The following is a 23,573-nucleotide window of genomic DNA, read 5'->3' as shown; positions in this document are numbered from 1 at the left end:
GTAGATTGTCGACTTGATTCATGATGATGACTGCTAGCTAAGATTTGGAAAATATGATGTTGACATGATTAGTCCAATCAACGGTACTGTAGATATAACGTGATTTGATGTCATTTTATCTGTGGCGAATGACCTTGAGCCTTCTTGGATGGGCACTTCTAACTCTATGGCAGCAACCAAGAGGCTTTCATTTTTTAGCTCTACCCTTAAACTTGGCGGTGAAGTATTGTCCCCCTGAGTGACAGAACACTTATCCAATCATGGATTAATGCTCCGTATTTTCTGCTGGCTTGCCCCACCACCACAGAAAGCACTGAGTTAGGCTGAAACACCTGCATTTTGGAGCTCCCTTACTCAAGAAAACAAAAAAGAGACCATGTTTGTATGGGGCTTTATAAACTCAATGATATATATATATTTTTACACTGTTTGCAAACTGATATGTGACACGTATTAATGCCACAATAACAAGCAAAACAGGCAAGTCCCCCCCACCCCACCCCCCACCTGCACTAAATAACGGGTTGCCACTGAACAGCACTTGTTTACGGAAGACATAAGCGGCCACCTGTGCTAATTAGCTGTCTAGCATGCTGAACACGTGTGCAATCGTAACTGGGGAGGAAATGTAGTTTGTCAACTGAAGGCATACAGCGTATGGATCTGCGCAAAACTGTATCTTTATTTGAAAGATTCTTTCTCGCTGATATGAAAGATAAGGGGAATATCAGCATATGTTTGGAAACCCGTTTCGCAAGCAATGATTGACATTTCTAAAATGTTCAAATACAGTGTCGGAATTGTAGTTCACAAAAAAATTGTAGAATACAAAAAATATGTACTTAAGAAAAATTACTGTAACATGGCCTAGTGTCGTCCGTGTTAGGGAGGGTTCGGCCGGTAGGGATATCCTTGTCTCATCGCGCACCAGCAACTCCTGTGGCGGGCTGGGCGCAGTGCACGCTAACCAAGGTCGCCAGGTGCACGGTGTTTCCTCCGACACAGTGGTGCGGCTGGTTTCCCGGTTGGATGTGCGCTGTATTAAGAAGCAGTGCGGCTTGGTTGGGTTGTGTTTCAGAGGACGCATGACTTTCAACCTTCGTCTCTCCCGAGCCCGTACGGGAGTTGTAGCGATGAGACAAGATAGTAACTACTAATATAATTGGATACTACGAAATTGGGGAGAAAAAAGGGGGTAAAATTCAAATAAAAAAAGTAACAATGAAAAACATTAACTAGGCTATATACAAAGGGTACTGGTACCGAGTCAATGTGAGAGGGTACAGGTTAGTTGAGGTAATTTGTACATGTAGGTAGGGGTAAAGTGACTATGCATTGATAATAAACAGCGAGCCTCCTGTGGGGGAAAAGGCATTGTTGTGCCCTCTTCACAACATTCTTGGTGTGTTTGGAGCATGACAGTTTGTTGGTAATGTGGACACCAAGGAACTTAACTCTCGACCTGCTCCACTACACTGGAGTGGGGGTGTGTTCGGCCCTCCTTTTGCTGTAGTCCACGATCATACCCTTTTTCTTGCTCACGTTGAGGGAGAGGTTGTTGTCCTGGCACCACACTGCCAGGTCTCTGACCTCCTCCCTATAGGCTGTCTCATCATTGTCAGTGATCAGGCCTAATGTACCACCGTTGTCGTCAGCAAACTTAATGATGGTGTTAGAGTTGTGCTTGGCCACGCAGTCGTGGGTGAACAGGAAGTACGGGAGGAGACTAAGCACGCACCCCTGAGGAGCCCCAGTGTTGGGGATCAGCGTGGCAGATGTGTTTACCCAGTCCCAGGGTCCTTAGCTTAGAGATTCACTTTGTGGGCACTATGGTGTTGAGCTGTAATCAATGATCAGCATTCTCACATAGGTGTTCCTTTTGTCCAGGTGGGAAAGGGCAATGTGGAGTGCGATTGAGATTGCGTCATCTGTGGATCGGTTGGGGCATTATGCAAATTGGAGTGGATCTAGGGTTTCCGTGTTGATGGAGTTGATGTGAGCCATGACCAGCCTTTCAAAGCACTTCATGGCTACTGACGTGAGTGCTATGGAGCGGTAGTCATTTAAGCAGGCTACCTTCGCTTTCTTGGGCACAGGGACTATGGTGGTCTGCTTGAAACATGTAGGTATTACAGAATCGGTCAGGGAGAGGTTAAAAATGTCAGTGAAGACACTTACCAGTTGATCCGCGCGTGCTCTGAGTACACGTCCTGGTAATCCGTCTGGCTCTGTGGCCTTTTAAATGTTGACATGTTTAAAGGTCTTGCTCACATCGGCTACGGAGAGTGTGATCACACAGTTGTCCGGAACAGCTGGTGCTCTCATGCATGCTTCAGTGTTGCTTGCCTCGAAGCAAGGATAAAAGGCATTTAGTCCATCTGGTAGGCTTGCGTCACTGGTCAGCTCGTGACTGGGTTTCTCTTTGTAGTCCCGTAATAGTTTGCAAGCCCGTCCACATTCGACGAGCGTCAGAGCCGGTGTAGTAGGATTCAATCTTAGTTCTGTATTGACGTTTTGCCTGTTTTTGTTTTGTCTGAGGGCATAGCGGGATTTCTCATAAGCGTCCGGATTAGTGTCCCGCTCCTTGAAAGCGGCAGCTCTAGCATTTAGCTCAGTGCGGATGTTGCCTGTAATCCATGACTTCTGGTTGGGAAATGTACGTACGGTTACTGTGTGGACAACGTTGTTGATGCACTTATTGATGAGGCCGGTGACTGAGGTAGTATACTCCTCAATGCCACTCTCTTGTAGATAGTGTGGTCTACAGCTTATCATGAAGTACTGAACCTCAGGCAAGCAATACCTCGAGACTTCCTTAATATTAGACATCGCACATCAGCTGTTATTGACAAATAGATATACACCACCACCCCGATGCACAGAAAATCCAGACAACTGTATATTATCCATGTCGTAGTCAGCCCCGACTTGGTGAAACATAAGATATTACAGTTATTAATGTCTCGCTGGTAGGATAGTCTCGAACGGAGCTCATCCAGTTTATTCTCCTGTGATTGCACGTTGGCCAATAGAACGGATGGTAGAGGCGGGTTACTAACCTGCCGACAAATTCTCCCAAGCAACATGCGCACTCCTACAGTTGACACAACCTTATCCCCGAAACGACACAATCCTCTATCCCATGCCCTCCTGCACTCTTCCCACATCTTGGAATCTTCGTCCTACACACTACTGTGACATGACCATAAACGTTGCACCTGAAACAGCAGTGGCTTCGCCACAAACGCTCAAAGGATAAATTATATATCCTAACATGAACATGTTGGGTAAAGACTCTGACTCAAAACTCAAACGGACTGACAGTGACTCCTCCATTTTACCACGCTCACCATCGCACCAAAACGCGGGCGTCACAAACACCAGGAATTTTCAACTTCAATTGCTCCACCTCCACACTTATCACTACCCTAGAAATCACTCCTTAAATGGTGTCCTGTTCCTAGAAGCAAAGCAAGAAACAGATCTCGACCCAAGTTGCGTCGCATGGAGCAATAGAAAACTTTGAGAGCCAATGGACGTGAGTTTTGATGACAAGATATTTTGAATGATTTTAATTGGTCAAGGGGCCGTGAAATGTTCTTACAGATGTAAAGGGGAAACAGTTCATCTTATAATACTTGTGGAATATAAAAATACTTGATTGATATATTTTCTAGTTTCTTGAAATACTTTGCAAATGCAACTTATGTCTGAACTTAAATGGTCTATGCATTCCTTTTCCATTTTAGTAGACACTCTTATCCAGAGTAACTCACTCAGTAGTGATTGCATACATTTTCTTACTGGTCTGGTCCCCCGTGGGAATTGAACCCACAACCCCAGCATTGCAAGCATGCTCTACCAACTGAGCCACTTCATCACAATCCACTTGATGTCTCAATGTACTCAATTACTGTGTTGTGCATTGTTTTTTTCATGGTGATGGAAAATCTACAGGTGCATACCTAGATGACCAGCATATGTACACTATTTATACAAAAGTATGTGGACACCCCTTCAAATTATACTGAACAAAAATCTAAATGCAACATGTTGATCCATGTTTCATGAGTTGAAATAAAAGCCCAGAAATTTTCCAAACGCACAAAAAGCATATATTTCTCACATTTTGTGCACAAATTTGTTTACATCCCTGTTAATGAGCATTTCTCCTTTGCCAATATAATACATCCACCTGACAAGTGTGTCATATCAAGAAGCTGATTAAACTGCATGATCATTACACAGGCGCACCTTGTGCTGGGGACAGTAAAAGGCCATTCTAAAATGTGCAGTTTTGTCGCATAACACAATGCCACAGGTGTCTCAAGTTTTGTGGGAGCGTGCAATTGGCAAGTTGATTGCAGGAATGTCCACCAGAGCTGTTGTCAGAGAACTGAATGTTAATTTCTCTACCATAAGCTGCCTCCAACGTTGTTTTAGAGAATTTGGCAGTACGTCCAACCGGCCTCACAACCACAGACCACATGTATGGCGTCATGTGGGTGAGCGGTTTGCTGATGTCAATGTTGTGAACCGAGTGCCCCATGGTGGAGGTGGGGTTATGGTATGGGCAGGCATAAGCTACGGACAACGAATACAATTGCATTTTATCGATGGCAATTTGAATGCAGAGATGCCGTGATGAGATCCTGAGGCCCATTATCGTGCCATTCCTCTGCTACCATCACCTCATGTTTCAGCATGATAATGCACGCCCCCATGTCGCAAGGATCTGTACACAATTCCTGGACCTGAAAATGTCTCAGTTCTTCCATGGCCTGTATACACACCAGACATGTCACCCATTGAGCAAGTTTGGGATGCTCTGGATTGACGTGTACGACAGTGTGTTCCAGTTCCTGCCAATATCCAGCAACTTCGCACTGCTATTGAAGAGGAGTGGGATAACATTCCACAGAACAACTCTATGCGAAGGAGATGTGTTGTGCTGCATGAGGCATGAGATACTGACTGGTTTTCTGATCCACAATCCTACCATTTTTTTAAAGGTATCTGTGACCAACAGATGCATATCCTCCCAGTCATAGATTAGGACCTAACTCATGTAAATCATGAAAATCTTTTAAATTATTGCATGTTGCGTTTATTTTTGTTCAGTGTAGTGGATTCGGCTATTTCAGCCACACCTGTTGCTGACAGACGTATAGAATCGAGCACACAACCATGCAATCTCCATAGACAAACATTGGTAGTAGAATGGCCTTACTGAGGAGCTCAGTGACTTTCAACGTGACACCGTCATAGGAAGCCACCTTCCCAAGAAGTCAGTCAGGCAAATTTCTGCACCGCTAGAGCTGCCCCGGGGAACTGTAAATGCTGTTATTGTAAAATGGAAAGGTCTAGGAACAACAACGGCTCAGCCTCAAAGTGGTAGGCCACACAAGCTCACAGAATGGGACTGCTGAAGCGCGTAAAAATCGTCTGTCCTCAGTTGCAACACACTCACGAGTTCCAAACTGCCTCTGGAAGCAATGTCTGTACAAGAACTGTTCATTGGGAGCCTCATAAAATTGGTTGCCATGCGCCTGTGACCTCAAATTGATTTTGTCCCCCCCACACTAAACACGATCACAACACACAGGTTGATACAGAGGGGCAAAAAAGTATTTAGTCAGCCACCAATGGAGCAAGTTCTCCCACTTAAAAAGATGAGAGAGGCCTGTAATTTTCATCATAGGTACACTTCAACTATGACAGACAAAATTAGAAAAAGAAATCCAGAAAATCACATTGTAGGATTTTTTATGAATTTATTTGCATATTATGGTGGAAAATAAGTATTTGGTCACCTACAAACAAGCAAGATTTCTGGCTCTTTCAGACCTGTAACTTCTTCTTTAAGAGGCTCCTCTGTCCTCCACTCGTTACCTGTATTAATGGCACCTGTTTGAACTTGTTTATGGCAATTTAGTTAGCTAGCTTGCAGTTTCTAGATAATTTGTCCTGGGATATAAACATTGAGTTGCTATTTTACCTGAAATGCACAAGGTCCTCTACTCCGACAATTAATTAGTCATCTGTCCTCCTTCCAGGCTTTTTCCTCTTTGGACTTTATATGGTGATTGGCAACTAACTTTCATAATAAGGTGTATTACCACAACCGACCTCAGTTCATCTTTCAATCACCCATGTAGGTATAACTAATGAGGAGATGGCATGTGGGTATATGCTTCTAAAAGCCAATGAGGAGATGGGAGAGGCAGGACTTGCATCATGTTCTGCGTCACAAATAGAAGCAAAATCTATTTTAGCGCCTGGTAACGCAGACGCTCTTTGGCGTGTGCGAGCAGTATAGGTGCAATGATTGAATAACATGTATGTGTGCATTTATTTTGCGACGCGTCCGGTTTAGGCACCGTGTAAGATCACCATGCACAATGCCAAGTCTGGGCTGAAGTGCAGTAAAGCTCACCACCATTGGACTCTGGAGCAGTGGAAGGCCCTTTCCTATTTCAGCATGCCAATGCCCCCATCCACAAAGCGAGGTCCATTAAGGGAATGGTTTGTCGAGATCGGTGTGGAAGAACTTGACTAGCCTGCACAGTGCCCTGACCTCAACCCCATCGAACACCTTTAGGATGAATTGGAATGGCGACTGCGAGCCAGGCCTAATCGCCCAACATCAGTGCCTGACCTCACTAATTCTCTTGTGGTTGAAGCAAGTCCCAGCAGCAATGTTCCAACATCTAGTGGAAATCGTTCCCAGAAGATTGGAGGCTGTTATAGCAGCAAAGGGGGGACCAACTCCTAATGCCCATGATTTTGGAAAGAGATGTCGACGAGCAGGTGTCCATATAATTTTGCTTATGTTGTGTACAATACAGTCATGTACATTTTATATGAAGTGGTTTGTAAGGATGGTCAATTAATACGGCACAAAAAGTGGTTGTTTTCCATGTTATTTGGTCAAGAAAAATATAAAATAGCATGTTTTGTGGATGCTTTTTGCTCATAACCTTGCACCTGTTTAAGGACAGGGTTTTGTTCTTTCTGGATTCCATTAGAATGATAATCCCAGAGAAAGGGACAGGGCAACAACTCTTACAATTCCAACTATTGAATCCGGAAAGATACTGTTCTTAATTGTACAACTACCCTGTTAGACAAAGCAGAGATGCTGATTTTTTTGTTTGTTTCCCACAATACATACATCTATATCAGTCTACTAATACTAGTAAAAGCCTAATGCACTACTTTTGTTGAGTATATATATTTTCTATTTAGATTTTTCGGGGGTGCTGCTGCACCCTCACCACCACTACCTCCCGCGGCTATGCTAGCGAAATCGTCAGTTTAATAAAATAAAAACAGCACTATTTCGATCTTCTAGATTTACCCTTAATCATTTCGGGGTGATTATGAGTACAACTATGTATTCCATCCCTGGATTGAGGTACTTTTTCCCATCCATATATCGCGCTGGGCTCTGGCTGACCACCTTTCCCGGCATAGCACGGTTCCGACCCAGGATAGATAAATTAAGGAGAATCGGTTTATTTTGGCTAAGTGCAATATACCTCTCATTGACTGACTATATATGAAGGTACCTTTCCAGAATCCAAGGCTGGAGTTAAGAAAAGGGCTGAAAGTGCAATGCAGCCTTATCAGTAAAGAATCCATTTTACATCACGTCTATTGCCGAAGCGATGCACTATACTTTATAACACGTCCCCCCTTCTGTAACTGTCTTTGATTGATTGGTTACATTTGCAACTTTTCATTTCGATCATTTTGCACAGCACGCACGCAGACGCGGAGAACAGCTTGACCCGGGGGAGAAGGTATTCGGCCATTTTGGTCTAAAGGGGGCCTTGGCTGTCACCACGTGAGGAAGAAGAGCCCGAAATAGAGCAAGACAACTCCGGGAACTTTGCCTCAAAAAGACCGAGAGGGGAGAGAGAGGAAACGTCGATTCATGCTTGAAGCTACAGAAGAGTAGCCAGTTTACAGAATGCCCTCAATTACTCTACCGCCGAAGGAGAATGCTCTCTTCAAGAGAATTTTGGTAACGTTAAATGCCTAGCAGTCGCTAGCTAAATCCATTTCAAGTAACTATAACGTTAAAGATTTGATTGGAGTAACGTTGCTTGTAATAAAACAGCATGCAATCATGTCGTCTTGTTAGCTGACATCTGCTGTTCCTTCCATCGCCTGCTCAACGAACGTTAACTTTAGCTAACTCGTGGACTAACATGTTTCGAGGCACTCGAAATGGCCTGCCAGGTTGTCATTAGCCTGCTAGTTAGCAGTTTGTTTGCAACTGGTAACGTTAGGTAACATGCAACATGGCATATAGCTAGGTAACTTTGGTTTATGTGTGGTCCCAGTTTGTTGTAGGGTGATAGTTTAAAATAAATGTATGACTCAAAAACACGGTTGGCAAATGCTTGCTAGCTACGGCTATATAAGTTAGCTAGCTACGCGAACTAGCTATCTGCAAACTCATTCTACGTCCAAAAGCACAGGTGTTTCGTCATTACTCAGCATTTTAGCAACACGATTATCTGTAACCATGTACGCGTTACATTTCACATGCACAACGTGTTTGCATGATGTCCCCAACTATATTACTGCAAACTTGGGTGTGTTAGCTAATGCAATCATTTGCCACTGATTGTACAACTACTAGAGTTAGCTAGCTAACAAAACCTTGCTAGCCAGCCGGCCAACTAGCTGTCACTCACGCTTTGCTGAACCAGAGATCAGATGGGGACTAATTATACAGTTTGTGTCCTATGATGCCAACGAACTGCACACATTTAGTCGACTTTCTCTGCTGAATATTGAGTACCATTCACACGTTTGTCCTATTTCTGGGCATGGTGTTGAACAATTGTTGTAGTTATTATTCAGTTAGGTGGTGTAATTAGCTCGCCATCTCTTAGGGCCTGCAAATTAAAATAACCCACGCCTACAGTGTGAACTACAACCCGTTGGTTACAAACATATTTTTTCATACGACTTCTATATTTATTTCAGCAAAATACACTACATTACTAAAAATATGTGGACACCTACATGTCGAACATCTCATTCCAAAATCATGGGCATTAATATGGAGTTGGTCCCCCTTTTGCTGTTACAACAGCCTCCACTCTTCTGGGAAGGCTTTCCACTAGATGTTGGAACATTGCTGCGGGGACAACCCTGCAGGCTGACCTCCGTTGAACAGTGTTTCCGCCAACACATTGGGGCAGCTGGCATCCGGGTTAAGCATGCGGGTGTTAAGAAGCGCTGTTTCGGAGGACGCATGACTCGACCTTTGCCTCTCCCGAGCCAGTTGGGGAGTTGCCGGGATGAGATGATTGTTATTGGGTCACAATTGGATATCACCAAATTTAGGGAGGAAAAAGGGGTGAAATAATCTAATTGTATGCTGTAGCATTAAGATTTCCCTTCCCTTGACTAAGGGGCCTAGCACAAACCATTATTCCTCCTCCACCAAACTTTACAGTTGTCACTATGCATTCGGGCAGGTAGCGTTCTCCTGGCATCCGCCAAACCCAGATTCGTCTGTCAGACGGGGAAGTGTGATTCTTCATTCTAGAAGAATGCGTTTCCACTTCTCCAGAGTCCAATGATGGCAAACTTTACACCACCCCAGGCACACTTGGCATTGTGCATGGGGATCTTAGACTTGTGTGCGGCTGCTTGGCCATGGAAACCCATTTCATGAAGCTCCCGACGAACTGTTATTGTGCTGTAGTTGCTTCCAGAGGCAGTTTGGAACTTGGTAGAGAGTGTTGCAACCGAGGACAGACAATTTTTACACACTTAAGCACTCAGCGGTCCCGTTCGCCGCTGAGCTGTTGTTGCTCCTAGATGTTTTCACTTCACAATAACAGCACTTACAGTTGACCAGGGCAGAAATTTGACTAACTGACTGGTTGGAAAAGTGTCGTCCTATGACGTTGCCATGTTGAAAGTCACTGAGCTTTTCAGTAAGACATTCTACTGCCATTTTTTGTCTGTGGAGATGACATGGCTGTGTGCTCAATCTTTGGTTGAAATGGAGGGGTGTCCACATACTACTGTGTGTGTATAGACCGACTGATGATATTTCTTCAGGGTTTGCTCTGTACCAAAAAAACACCACTCTGCTGCAAAGCAAACTTGTCTTTACCATATGATCTTTGCTAGATGATTAAACTCAACCCGCGGTTTATGATTGAGTTGAGCGGCGACTAGTGTGGGCGGACTCGATCTTGAACTTCACATAAAATCACATTTTTGTCAAAACTGGTTTCAGCACCACAAGAATAGCCCGCAATTACAAACTACATTGTTCTGTTTAATTGCAGGCTATTCTTTGGGTGCTGAAATCAGTATTAAATTTTTTTTTTTTTTTTAACAAAACACAATTTTATGTGAACTCTGCGTTTGAGTCCGCCCACATTAGTCGCCGCTCAACTCCATCATAAATCGCAGGTTGAGTTAAATCGTCTAGCAAAGATCATATGGTAAAGAGACATTTGATTTGCATCAGTGGTCTTTTTTTAACCGAGCACACACTGAATAAATATCTTCAGTAGATCTATATACAGTGCCTTGCGAAAGTATTCGGCCCCCTTGAACTTTGCGACCTTTTACCACATTTCAGGCTTCAAACATAAAGATATAAAACTGTATTTTTTTGTGAAGAATCAACAACAAGTGGGCCACAATCATGAAGTGGAACGACATTTATTGGATATTTCAAACTTTTTTTAACAAATAAAAAACTGAAAAATTGGGCGTGCAAAATTATACAGCCCCTTTACTTTTAGTGCAGCAAACTCTCTCCAGAAGTTCAGTGAGGATCTCTGAATGATCCAATGTTGACCTAAATGACTAATGATGATAAATACAATCCACCTGTGTGTAATCAAGTCTCCGTATAAATGCACCTGCACTGTGATAGTCTCAGAGGTCCGTCAAAAGCGCAGAGAGCATCATGAAGAACAAGGAACACACCAGGCAGGTCTGAGATACTGTTGTGAAGAAGTTTAAAGCCGGATTTGGATACAAAAAGATTTCCCAAGCTTTAAACATCCCAAGGAGCACTGTGCAAGCGATAATATTGAAATGGAAGGAGTATCAGACCACTGCAAATCTACCAAGACCTGGCCATCCCTCTAAACTTTCAGCTCATACAAGGAGAAGACTGATCAGAGATGCAGCCAAGAGGCCCATGATCACTCTGGATGAACTGCAGAGATCTACAGCTGAGGTGGGAGACTCTGTCCATAGGACAACAATCAGTCGTATTGCACAAATCTGGCCTTTATGGAAGAGTGGCAAGAAGAAAGCCATTTCTTAAAGATATCCATAAAGTGTCATTTTAAAGTTTGCCACAAGCCACCTGGGAGACACACCAAACATGTGGAAGAAGGTGCTCTGGTCAGATGAAACCAAAATTGAACTTTTTGGCAACAATGCAAAACGTTATGTTTGGCGTAAAAGCAACACAGCTGAACACGCCATCCCCACTGTCAAACATGGTGGTGGCGGCATCATGGTTTGGGCCTGCTTTTCTTCAGCAGGGACAGGGAAGATGGTTAAAATTGATGGGAAGATGGATGGAGCCAAATACAGGACCATTCTGGAAGAACCTGATGGAGTCTTCTAAAAGACCTGAGACTGGGATGGAGATTTGTCTTCCAACAAGACAATGATCCAAAACATAAAGCAAAATCTACAATGGAATGGTTCAAAAATAAACATATCCAGGTGTTAGAATGGCCAAGTCAAAGTCCAGACCTGAATCCAATCGAGAATCTGTGGAAAGAACTGAAAACTGCTGTTCACAAATGCTCTCCATCCAACCTCACTGAGCTCGAGCTATTTTGCAAGGAGGAATGGGAAAAAATTTCAGTCTCTCGATGTGCAAAACTGATAGAGACATGCCCCAAGCGACTTACAGCTGTAATTGCAGCAAAAGGTGGCGCTACAAAGTATTAACTTAAGGGGGCTGAATAATTTTGCACGCCCAATTTTTCAGTTTTGATTTGTTAAAAAAGTTTGAAATATCCAATAAATGTCGTTCCACTTCATGATTGTGTCCCACTTGTTGTTGATTCTTCACAAAAAAATACAGTTTTATATCTTTGTTTGAAGCCTGAAATGTGGCAAAAGGTCGCAAAGTTCAAGGGGGCCGAATACTTTCGCATGGCACTGTATACACATAAGTATGTGGACACCCCTTCAAATTCGTGGATTTGGCTATTTCAGCCAAAAATCGAGTCTGTTAGTCCACCCACACAAGTCGCCTCTACTCCATTGTAAATAGTTACGTTTAGTCGGCTAGATCCTTGCATAATTTTACTCGGCAAATGGGAATAGCCACTGCTGTTTTTGGAAGCGCTTAAGGTGATGGTGGGCGGGACTAGTTTCCCTGTTAAATACTCACCACAAGTGTAATGTTTTGCATAGATGTGAATTCTGTTCCCACTCTTTCTGTTTAACATTATAAAAACGTTTGTTTTAGTTGCTGTGTTGAGCACTCCCAAGTTCTATCGTAGCCACTTCCCTATGCCAGTGGGGATTCCTGGGCATTATCTTTGTGTGGGGAGCTGGCAGGCTGGTTACCAGGTTGGTAGGCCACTGCTGACCCAGGCAGATAGGAATCTCTGACCGATTCTCTAATCACTGCATATCAACACCCATCTGACCATACATTCCCACAAAGAAGGCTAGCTGATTTTTTTTCAGACTCAATCAAGAGACGTATTACTGTATTGGGGTTGTGACGTGCTACTGTGCTTGCTTGCTGGATATTATCACAGACAATCTACCTGCAAGTGTTCATGCACAACCCTATATAGACAGTCAACTAGGACTGGGCGACATGGCCAAAATATCATATCTTATATGGTATTTTTCAAAATGTACAGTTTTTTGATTAATAAAAGTTCTAAATTTGCTTTGAGTAGTGCGTGAACCTAGGGTGGCGACACATATATTTATAAATTATTTCAATGGGTCTTTCTCCATTCTGATTGTTTTATACTGTTCAATTCAACTTCAACCTAAAATAATTTCCTGCATTTCCATAAATATCTGCATTTCCTGCACTCATGTAAGATTATTTCCACACCGCCACGATATGGGCAAAAATACTAGGCCTTATTTTTAATCAAATGTTGCGATTTCGATCAAAACACTTGGGTGAACTTTTGGAATCATGGCAATAGAATGGTTATTATAATTCTATAGTTAGTATATAAATAATAGTGGGTACTTTCAATACAGTGTTTGACATGACAGCGAACGAAAAAATGCCATGGACGAGTTATTGTGACAGGGAAGGAACCAAAGTGATCAGTGTTTCCTAGGTGACTCTGATCTTTGCCTACATTAAATCTTTATTCATATAGCCAACATATTCATGCTTCGTCTATTCCTCTTTGATTTAGAAGATACGGTTGTACAAACAACATGCTGATTTTAAGCCTCCACCAGTACTGCTATCAGGCTGTATTAGCTAGCTACGTTTGCTCTGACTCAGTACTTTTATTAAGCTTGTTCGCTAGCCAGCTAACTAGCGATTAGCTTTAGTGGCTAACACGATTTAGCTTAACTTGCTAAGAAAATACAAACTAGCCGTTTGCAGATGTAAGAAACAAACTAATATAGTAATTATAGAATGCTTGCGGATTTATATTAAGATCAGTGGAAACATCGTTGTCATCAACATTGTTGCATGTGCTGCATTGACCATGCAGACTGAACGAAAGTGTCTCGTGGTCAAGCAACAACAAATGCGCTCCTTCAGTGACAGTGGGTGGGACCATGTCTGTGGGGAGAGAGAGCTGACTTGTAGTAGAGTAAACTGTAAAAATTGACATTACACACGGCGTATCACATTTAGCAAACCAAACATTCAAATGCCGTTATAGACCGATCTGTGCATAAACATCGGTATACTGTCAACCCCTCTAGAATATTTGCGTACATTTTTGTAACCATATATTTGGGGGGTTCCTCAGATCAGAACTCTAAGAACAAGCTTTACAAAAACCTTGATGACAACACCTCTCCCCTGTTGCAGAGATGCTACGAGCACAAGCAGTACAGAAATGGACTCAAGTTCTGCAAACAGATCCTCTCCAACCCAAAGTTCACAGAGCATGGAGGTGAGGCCCGCTTCAACAGCTGCTACTCTCACTTGTCATTCAGTAGTTGGAAAGTGTCTCGTGGTTGACTATTCCTCTTTGATTTAGAAGATACTGTTGTACAAACAACATGCTGATTTTAAGCATCCACCAGTACTGCTATCAGGCTGTATTAGCTAATGACTCAACAACCGTCTGGTCCAGGTTTGATATCCAAACTGGGTGACCGTGGACATTTTTCATATCCTTTACTCAGTTTAGAACATGAGTGATGGTAAATCCTCTTCTGGTGTAGTGTTTAGGCTGTGACTAACACTAATCCCTCTCTCAATCATCTGTCCCTCAGAGACACTGGCGATGAAAGGCCTGACCCTGAACTGTTTGGGGAAGAAGGAGGATGCGTATGAGCTGGTGAGACGAGGCCTGCGCAACGACCTCAAGAGCCATGTCTGTATCCTTCTATACTAGGGCTAATGAGGTGAGGTTTTGTATGAAGTTCCTACTCAGAGGCGTGAGGACATTCACCAAAGGCTCATAATAAGCCCAAACTTTCTACTGCATCCCACAAGCCCTTACTGCGCCATGTCTACTCCACGTAATTCAGTCAGGGAATGGGAGAGAGCTAGATTGGCTCTGATTGTTACTGTTGAGGCTAATAGTCTAGGCCTGGTTGCATTAATACAGGGTCCACTGTTTTGATTTGTCACCATAAGTATTACGTTCTTTCTGTTCCCATGTCCTTTCAGTCCTCTAAATGTTTTTTTGTTTTTTTTGCAAGGATTTTTTTTTTTCTCCGAGGGTGTCTGTTTTGCCTCCTTAACCCATCCTCTCCCAGGCTGGCATGTGTACGGTCTGCTGCAGCGGTCGGATAAGAAGTACGACGAGGCCATCAAGTGCTACCGCAACGCTCTGAAGTGGGACAAAGACAACCTGCAGATCCTCAGGGATCTTTCACTGCTCCAAATCCAGATGAGAGACCTGGAGGGCTACAGGGTGAGGACCGGGAGAGAGTCTGTCTCCTCTGAACTATTCCCTCTTGCTTTGTGTATAATTTTGTCTCTCGCTCTCTCTGCAGGAGACCCGCTATCAGCTCCTGCAGCTGCGTCCAGCGCAGAGGGCCTCGTGGATCGGCTACGCCGTGGCCTACCACCTGCTGGAAGACTTTGAGATGGCCGCCAAGATCGTCGAAGAATTCCGCAAAACACAACAGGTGAGCTGGCCTTGACCTCTCTCTGACCTCTGTTTTTGAGTCTAAGAAGTATCGTTGATTACTCTGTGGTGTTCCTGTATCACCTGTCTGTCAATTATTCTGATTGGGCACCCTGCCTGGAGCAGTACACCTGATTTTTAACTTGTCTGTCAGTAATTTATTTGTTGGTTATGTATTAGTGAATCTCATTCGTCCCCCTGCCTGTATCAGCAAATCTGATTGGTCACTGCCTGTTTCAGTAAATGTGATTGGTGGTGCTGTGTTTCAGACATCGCCAGACAAAGTGGACTACGAGTATAGTGAGCTGCTGCTGTACCAGAACCAGGTGCTCAGGGAGGCGGGGCTGTTCAAGGAAGCACTGGAGCACCTCACCACCTACGAGAAACAGATCTGTGACAAGCTTGCTGTGGAGGAGACCAGAGGTGTGTGTGTGTATGGGTGTGTGAAAGAATGCCTGTGTGTTGAGTGTTTGCATCTGGGGGGGGAAGAGATGTGTAGATCTAACATGATTCTGTATCATTGCAGGAGAGCTGCTGCTGCAGCTAGATCGCTCGGAGGAGGCCACAGAAGTCTACCGACAACTCCAGGAGAGGAACCCTGAGAACTGGGCCTACTACCAGGGTCTGGAGAAAGCACTGAAACCAGGTAACCTTTGAACCCCCCCACTGCTACCCACCCCATTCCCACTGGACCCTCTCACCAGTCCCCTCTTTAGCATGAGTCATCTCACTACATTGACTAATGTGTTTGGTAGATTTTGTGACCAGAATTGAATCGGTGTATGAATGCCATGCTCTGACTGTTGGCTTGTTGTGTGTCCCCAGCAAGCATAGAGGAGAGGCAGAAGCTCTATGAGGAGGCATGGGTGAAGTATCCCAAAGGACTGGTTCCCCGGAGGCTGCCTCTCACCTTCCTCACAGGTACATAAGCCTACCGTTATCATTACTGTGTAATTATCCCTGGAATGAGGACCTTTCAAGACGACGGTGGGTAGACGCAAGCATGTTGAAACGTGTGGTGTGTGGAACGCTGGAGAATGGGGTCTGAGCTCCGTTCACTTTTCTTTTCAGGTGAGAAGTTCCGTGAATGCCTGGACTGCTATCTGAGGACCAACTTCAGTAAAGGCTGTCCGCCTGTCTTCACCACTCTGAAGTCCCTGTATCACGACAAGGAAAAGGTAAAGGGAGAACCACCGCCATTCCATTGGCCCCAGCAAGTCACTGAAATAACATGCCTGCCCTGGGCTGAGAAGTCTGGGTAATCTTGCGTATCCTTGTTCCCATCCGTGTAGGTGTCAATCGTTGAAGAATTAGTGGTTGGATACGAGACGTGTTTGAAAAGCTGTCGAATGTTCAATCAAAATGGTGAGTGCAATCAGATTTTCATGTGTTATGAAATCTAATCGGAGTAGTATTAGAATGTCATTGTGTCTGTGTAGATGGTGGTAAGGAGGAGCCCCCCACCACACTACTGTGGGTCCAGTATTTCCTGGCGCAGCACTTTGACCACGTGGGCCAGCAGACGCTAGCCCTGGACTACATCAACACCGCCATCGAGAGCACACCCACGCTCATAGAACTGTTCCTCATCAAGGCCAAGATATACAAGGTAACACACACTTTCTAGAGCTGCCATCACGGTGAACACTTTAGTGTGGCTCAACGTGATTATAGCGCTCTTCTCTGCTAAAGTATCTCTGTTGATTTTGACTATTACTCTCCATCTTTGTGTCTCTAGCATGCAGGTAACATAAAGGAAGCAGCCAGGTGGATGGACGAGGCCCAGGCTCTGGACACTGCTGACCGCTTCATCAACTCAAAATGTGCCAAGTACATGTTGAAGGCCGGCCTGGTCAAAGAGGCTGAGGAGATGTGCTCAAAGTTCACACGGGTCAGTCAGTGTGTGTTAAGCTGTCTGTGTAGACTCCACATAATGCTTGTTGCCTTGAAGCGCCACACACAAAGGGTTATTTATCTATCTATCTATCTATCTATCTATCTATCTGTCTGTGTTTCAGGAGGGTGCGTCGGCGGTAGAGAATCTCAATGAGATGCAGTGTATGTGGTACCAGACAGAATGTGCTCTGGCCTACAAGTCCATGAACAAGTTTGGAGACGCTCTCAAGAAGTGCCATGAGATCGAGAGGGTACGTTTTCTAACTTGGGTGGGAAGCAGGCACTTATTATTATTTTTTTATGATGAAGGTGATTAGTAAGTTAGATTTCCTCCCCCTTAAAATGTGCTCAAATTAAAAAGAGCAATGTGGTCCCTGTTTTTAGAGATGCTCATGCAGATTCACTGAGGGTTAAACCTGTATAGATGGCTCAGTGGTAGTGCAGGTCTGCTCTGTTTGGATTTCATCATAAACCATCTCTGTTCTGTGTCCCATCAGCATTTTGTGGAGATCACGGACGACCAGTTTGACTTCCACACGTACTGCATGAGGAAGATGACGCTGCGATCCTACGTGGACCTGCTCAAGCTGGAGGACGTGCTGCGCATGCATCCCTTCTACTACAAAGCTGCCCGCACCGCCATCCAGATCTACCTCGGCCTGCACGACAACCCCCTCACCGACGACAACAAGGAACACCAGGCCGACGCCGGTACGTGTGTGTGTCAGCGCCAGTTTGTGCGAGAGAGAGGGGGAGTCTGTCTGCGATACCCCAAACCGCCACTTGTTTTGATTATCACTAATTTGATGTTTCCTACAATGTTTTATTTTTGGGGGGTTTGGTGTAGTTGTGATCTCTGAGTGAACCCATGTGTCGCACAGAGAACCTGAATGACAAAGAGCTGAAGAAGCTGAGGAACAAGCAGAGACGAGCCCAGAAGAAAGCCCAACTAGAGGAGGAGAAGAAGAACGCTGAGAAGGAGAAACAGCTGAAGAACCAGAAGAAGAAGAAAGAGGACGACGACGAGGAGATCGGAGGACCCAAGGAGGAGCTCATACCAGACAAACTAGCCAAGGTGCGTGTGTGGAGCCTGTAGAAGATGGAAGGAATCACTGAGGCCTATCCCGGCAGACTCCTCCCAGTGAGCCCTAGTCGTTGGAAATGTCTCAAAGAACAAACCTGTGGTTTAACGCTTTACCCGCATGGCTACTACCATTAGCCTTGTGGGATATCACTGCAGAACATGGTGATATTACACCAATTAGGAGACTGAGTGTTTGTTTGTTTTTGGAATAAGACCCATTTGTTTTCTTCCCCCTGTAGGTGGAGAACCCACTCGAGGAGGCAGTGAAGTTTTTAACCCCCCTGAAAAACCTGGTGAAGAACAAGATTGAGACCCACCTCCTGGCCTTTGAGATCTACTTCAGGAAAGGTAAAGGAACAAGACGCGGATTGACATTCTGACACACAAAGAATCCCGGTACCTTTTGTCAGTGAAAACAAAGTCTCTTTCCCTCTCGTAGAGAAGTACCTGCTGATGTTGCAGTCAGTGAAGAGAGCGTTCTCCATGGAGCCCTCCCACCCTTGGCTGCACCAGTGTCTAGTGCGCTTCTTCAAAGGAGGTACGGTAGAGTAGGTCTTCTGTCAAACGGCCAGGCTGAGGGGCCTTGTCATTACCCACAACTCTCTGTCTCTGAACCCTTTTGTTGAATAGTTGTCTGTGTTCTGCTACAAAGATCTCTACCACGTTCTGATTCTATGCTGTAATGCAGTGGTCACCAACCGGTCGATCGCGAGGCATTCCTAGTGGAAAATGAAAAGACAAACTCCTCAACTTCCTGGCGGACTTTAAGATCTGTGGCCAAATCGAGTGTGCCTACTGCGCTGGCCAATCGTACGGCTCAAATCACCGTGCCCACAGAGCTTCCATGGCCGCTGCCATGACAAAGTTTGATACTAGCCTACATAAGATTTAATAACGTAAAAGTTCCTGTTGACTTTTATATCCAGCACTGTTTTTATTCAACACTATTACAAAACAACATGCTTCTCCCTGCTTTCACTTGCACTGCAATGAATGAGTAGCCAAGTGTATTGATAGCCCTGCGTTGTGCATGAGGTGGAAGACTGTGTCTCCCCTCTGGTCAGTCTCACCGGAGGAAAGGAAGGAGAGAGCAGGGACCATGAGAGGCAGACCCTCTGCTGCTCTTTCCCTCCCTCTGCTGAGACTGTTCAAAACAAGTGGGACATCTAAAATCTTTGACCTCTGTGAAGAATGAGGTCCAACTGGGAAAAATAGTTTTGAACGGTTATACAACTCGGAAACTGGCATCTTTCTAGACCTCTGACCTGAAGACTATTGACATAGTGTTTTGACCTCGTTTTTTTCCCCAAGTTCCCTGTTGTCTTGAAAGCACCATGACCCTCAGATGCAGGTACCATCAGTACAGTAAAAAAAAAATCTAATTTCAATTTATGCTCAGCTGTGCTTCGCAAGTGCTATACCCAACTGATCTGAGTGGCTCAGTGCTTGAAGCGTCACTACAGACACCCTGGTTCGATTCCAGGCTGTATCACAACTGGCCGTGATTGGGAGTCCACATAGGGTGGCGCACAATTTGGCCCCGGTGCCGTCTGGGTTTGGCCGGTGTTGGCCGTCATTCTAAATAAGAATTTGTTCTTAACTGACTTGCCTAGTTAAATAAAGGTTACATTAATCTATTTTCTAATCAAAGCTTGTTTTGAAATATAATCTGGTCTGAGAACAACAATAGACCGGGCATATAGCCAATATGCTGTGATAATGTATTACGCCTACTTTAACAACGAGGTTTGTACAGAACTGTTTTTATTAGGTTATTGTTTTAAAAAATATAAAAAAATGTGTCTGAGCGGTAGATCTAAGCTTACTTTTTGAATGCGAAAGTAATCTTGATTCCGATTGGTGACCACTGTAATGGGTGTGTTCCTCAGTGTCAGACAGTAAGGACCTACCACAGGCTGTGCGGACTGTTTTGAAGCAGGAGATATCGCGGCTGTTTGGGGAGAGCAACCCACAGAGCTTCAACAAGAACTACCTGAGCCAACACTCCAACTCTATACCACACCGTGTGGCTGGTACGTACACACACACTACCTGAGCCAACACTCCAACTCTATACCACACCGTGTGGCTGGTACATACACACACACTACCTGAGCCAACACTCCAACTCTATACCACACCGTGTGGCTGGTACGTACACACACACTACCTGAGCCAACACTCCAACTCTATACCGCACCGTGTGGCTGGTACGTACACACACTACCTGAGCCAACACTCCCAACCAAGCCCACATGAGACTGTACCATTACCACTCACACACAGTGTACTTGTGACTGATCAGCACCATGTTGTCCTCCTGCAGCTGCTAAGATGATGTTCTATCTGGACCCGTCCTCGGACAAGATGGCCTCTGAGCTGGCTACAGCGCTGGATGAGTCCCTCAATGGGAGAAGCATCACGGTGAGCACTTACTCACTGCGCTTTTATTTGAACAAGTACCTTTTGGCATGGTAGTCCCATAGATGCGGTAAAGAGGTCAATGGAACGCAGACCAGGGGGGATAGGACAACGGATTGGTGCACATTCAACAAATCTGATCTAACATAGTAGATATTCGTCAAATTTGTCATGACTGACAGACCCACAATGTGGTTACTGAAGTCTGATTTGTCTGTTTTCGCTGCATAACATTTATAAGTTGTCACTTTTTAGGTTTACAAGAAGTGACTGCTAAATGTTAGCTCCCGTTCGTATAAACTGGTTGAATAGCTAGCATACAGAAATCAGTGGCAGTAGTCAGTTGTTGTTTTTAACTATAATGCAGTCGATTGGTTAAAATGACATGAACATGTCTTGCGGTTGACATCCGTAAAAGCATTTTACCTCAACGTAAAAGATTTTTACCTCAACATAGGCTAATTTTGCTGGGGAGCAATGGAGATTTGGGATCTTTACCCCACTCGCTTCCATGGCATTTTCCATTGTTTTGGTCGAGTTCCATTGACCTCTTTACCACATCTATGCCTGAAACAGTATTCGCGAAAAACAAAGGCAAGGAACAATTGTGAATGTGGTGTGACCCAAGTCTAAGCAGACACCCAATATTGTCTTTCCTATCAGATCTGCACAGAGGTGCTGGAGGCGCTGCGTGATGGAAATCTGGGCGACGGGCAGCAGAAGGCAGCGGAGGTGTACCGCGCCGCATGTAACAAGCTGTACCCCCACACCCTGGCCTTCATGCCCCCTGGTTACGAGGACAACGCCTCCACCATCAACGCCAACGGAGACCTGTCAGCCGGCGAGCACGACGACATGGCAAATGACATGTGAGAGGAGAGCGAGAGAGTAGAGGAGCACACACGCTGCCAGTCGGCAGTGACAAACCCCAGCAAAGGTTGTTTGTTCGTGAATGCCCCCTGCAGTGCACTGACCTGGACTGAGAGCCGCAGAGGGAAGAGGAGGAAAAAACGAATGCCTATTTTACTTTTTTTAAACCCTGTTGACAACTCTATTCTTTAACTGAAACAAAATAAACAGTATGAGAAGAGTGTAAAGTGGTTAGGGTGGCTGCCGTTAAGTCAGGTTTTTACTCCTGTGTTTTCACGCCTGTATTTCTCCTGTATGTGCATCTGCTTCTCACGTTTTTAAAGGTAATTTATATATTAAAAATGACAAAGAATAAAAAAGTTTGCAAAAGTTGAAAGATATCAATTGTAGTGGTGGTGATGGAGGATTGTGGTTGTACTTGTGGACTGGCGTGTGCCAATAAAGAAAGGTGGAACTTTTAAAAGGAGACATCACTTATTTGGGGGAGGCGTAGGAGCGATGCACTCAGTTACTGAGCTCAAACGGTCCTCTGCTTGGCCACGAGGGCGCAGTGGTAGTTCCTGGCGTGGCCTGCAGGAGGGGACAGGACAGCTGATCTGAATGCAGGGAGACAGAACTCAAAGCTCACCTGGACTGCTGTATGACTGACGTGCAGATTTATTGGGTTTTATTTTATTTTCCGCTCAGTATTTTCCTTTCTAGTTGTACCCATGTGAAAGTCTCATAAAACCACCATGATAAAACAAATGTTTGTTTTGGGATCTGTTTGTTGATCAAATGTTGAAAAAAGGCTTAATCCAAGTTATTCCCCCCCCCCCCTTTTTTCTGGGGGGGGGGGGGGGGGGGGGGGCGCCTTCTCAATCATACTGAATTCTGCACATAGACCACGCCAATCTAACACCAAGGAGTTCTCAATAAAACTAAAGTTAAATAAAAATATATTTCCTGATTGTTTTTCCTGCAGAAGTTTGTATTTTATTGTAGGATTCAGGATCAGCATTCCAAATGCCAAGAAAGATGACATAGTTTGATCTTCAAGAGGAACACATGCATGGGCTGTACGAACTATGAGGGGTGTTTTTTTAATTGAACCTTTGTTTAGCTAGGCAAGTCCATTAAGAACAATTTTTATTTACAATGATTGCCTACAAACCCAGCTGGCGGAGGATGGTGACCTGGGGTCTGGTGACAGCTGACCCAGGAGGTCATGGGTGAGATGAGGGGTGTAAATACCATGCTAAGTTTCAGCCTGGGCACGTCCCTTACTGCCCCACCCTCCAGCCTTTTGGCTTGTGAGGTGAGGTTGGTGTTGTCGGTGGTGAGGAACTGGGAAACCTCTCTTCCCCATGTCTGTAGCCATCAACAACCACTGTTCCTCCTTAGAGGAGGGGGAAGAGAACGGCAGAAGAAATTTCTAGGATGGTGGAATGTTAAAGGAGTTCGAAGTTATTTTGGAAACCTCAAGCGCTTGTCCTACTCCTCCTACCTGACAGTGTGTGACACTCCTACCTGACAGTGTGTGACACTCCTCAGCTTCCCCATGACCTCCTGGGTCAGCTTTGTCACCAGATCCCAGGTTACCACCCTCCCATCATCCTCCAGCCGTGTTTGATGGCAGATCCATTGCCACACCTGGTCACAAAATACTACACAGACATCTTTGATGAAATGGACCATGGACTCTGCACTGGCAGAATCCTCCACCTGTCCCCTGTAATATAAGTGACCTCTGCCTAGGGGAGAGCCATGGAACATTACATCAACATTACTCAATCACATATCCGTTCCAAATAAGTACGATGGTTCATCAGGATGATGCATACCCTTGAATTCTCACCTGTGAGCCAAGCATCTATGAACAGGTTTCTTACAGCAATATACTTCAAGCCGGTCAGGGTTACTCCACCCTAGAATAACGTTTTGAGCAGGACAGTACATGAGATGTGGAATTGTATTCCAGAGAAATGTATAGCATT

The 23,573-nt window shown here is 44.7% G+C and overlaps 1 protein-coding gene and 1 non-coding gene across 2 annotated transcripts; both read left to right on the top strand.

Annotated features, from left to right (window-relative positions):
* The first annotated feature begins 7,236 nt into the window (after positions 1-7,236).
* On the top strand, positions 7,237-22,534 carry LOC110488803 (N-alpha-acetyltransferase 15, NatA auxiliary subunit). Its single transcript, XM_021561197.3, has 20 exons — positions 7,237-8,029; positions 14,054-14,138; positions 14,464-14,568; positions 14,953-15,110; positions 15,193-15,327; positions 15,596-15,749; positions 15,853-15,972; positions 16,152-16,247; positions 16,398-16,504; positions 16,619-16,691; positions 16,766-16,935; positions 17,065-17,217; positions 17,345-17,473; positions 17,720-17,933; positions 18,104-18,297; positions 18,546-18,654; positions 18,746-18,844; positions 20,196-20,339; positions 20,633-20,730; positions 21,391-22,534. The coding sequence occupies exons 1-20, from the start codon at positions 7,976-7,978 to the stop codon at positions 21,598-21,600; spliced, it is 2,607 nt and encodes an 868-aa protein (XP_021416872.3). The 5' UTR covers positions 7,237-7,975; the 3' UTR covers positions 21,601-22,534.
* Positions 18,334-18,469, top strand: LOC118938776 (small nucleolar RNA SNORA18). Its single transcript, XR_005036033.2, has one exon. It is a non-coding gene; the product is annotated as a small nucleolar RNA SNORA18 (small nucleolar RNA).
* Positions 22,535-23,573: the final 1,039 nt, after the last annotated feature.

This window comes from Oncorhynchus mykiss, chromosome 14 (genome assembly GCF_057628025.1).
Source record: "Oncorhynchus mykiss isolate SJ-2025 chromosome 14, ASM5762802v1, whole genome shotgun sequence".
NCBI classification, from domain to species: domain Eukaryota; kingdom Metazoa; phylum Chordata; class Actinopteri; order Salmoniformes; family Salmonidae; genus Oncorhynchus; species Oncorhynchus mykiss.
This window is presented reverse-complemented; position numbering and strand designations above follow the sequence as displayed.

Excerpts from the sequence above, each read along its gene's own strand:
- LOC110488803 (XM_021561197.3), top strand. The coding sequence starts at position 7,976 with ATGCCCTCAATTACTCTACCGCCGAAGGAGAATGCTCTCTTCAAGAGA. Across the intron at positions 16,248-16,397 it reads GCCTCTCACCTTCCTCACAG|GTGAGAAGTTCCGTGAATGC; the intron begins GTACATAAGCCT and ends TTTTCTTTTCAG. Across the intron at positions 17,474-17,719 it reads AGTGCCATGAGATCGAGAGG|CATTTTGTGGAGATCACGGA; the intron begins GTACGTTTTCTA and ends GTGTCCCATCAG.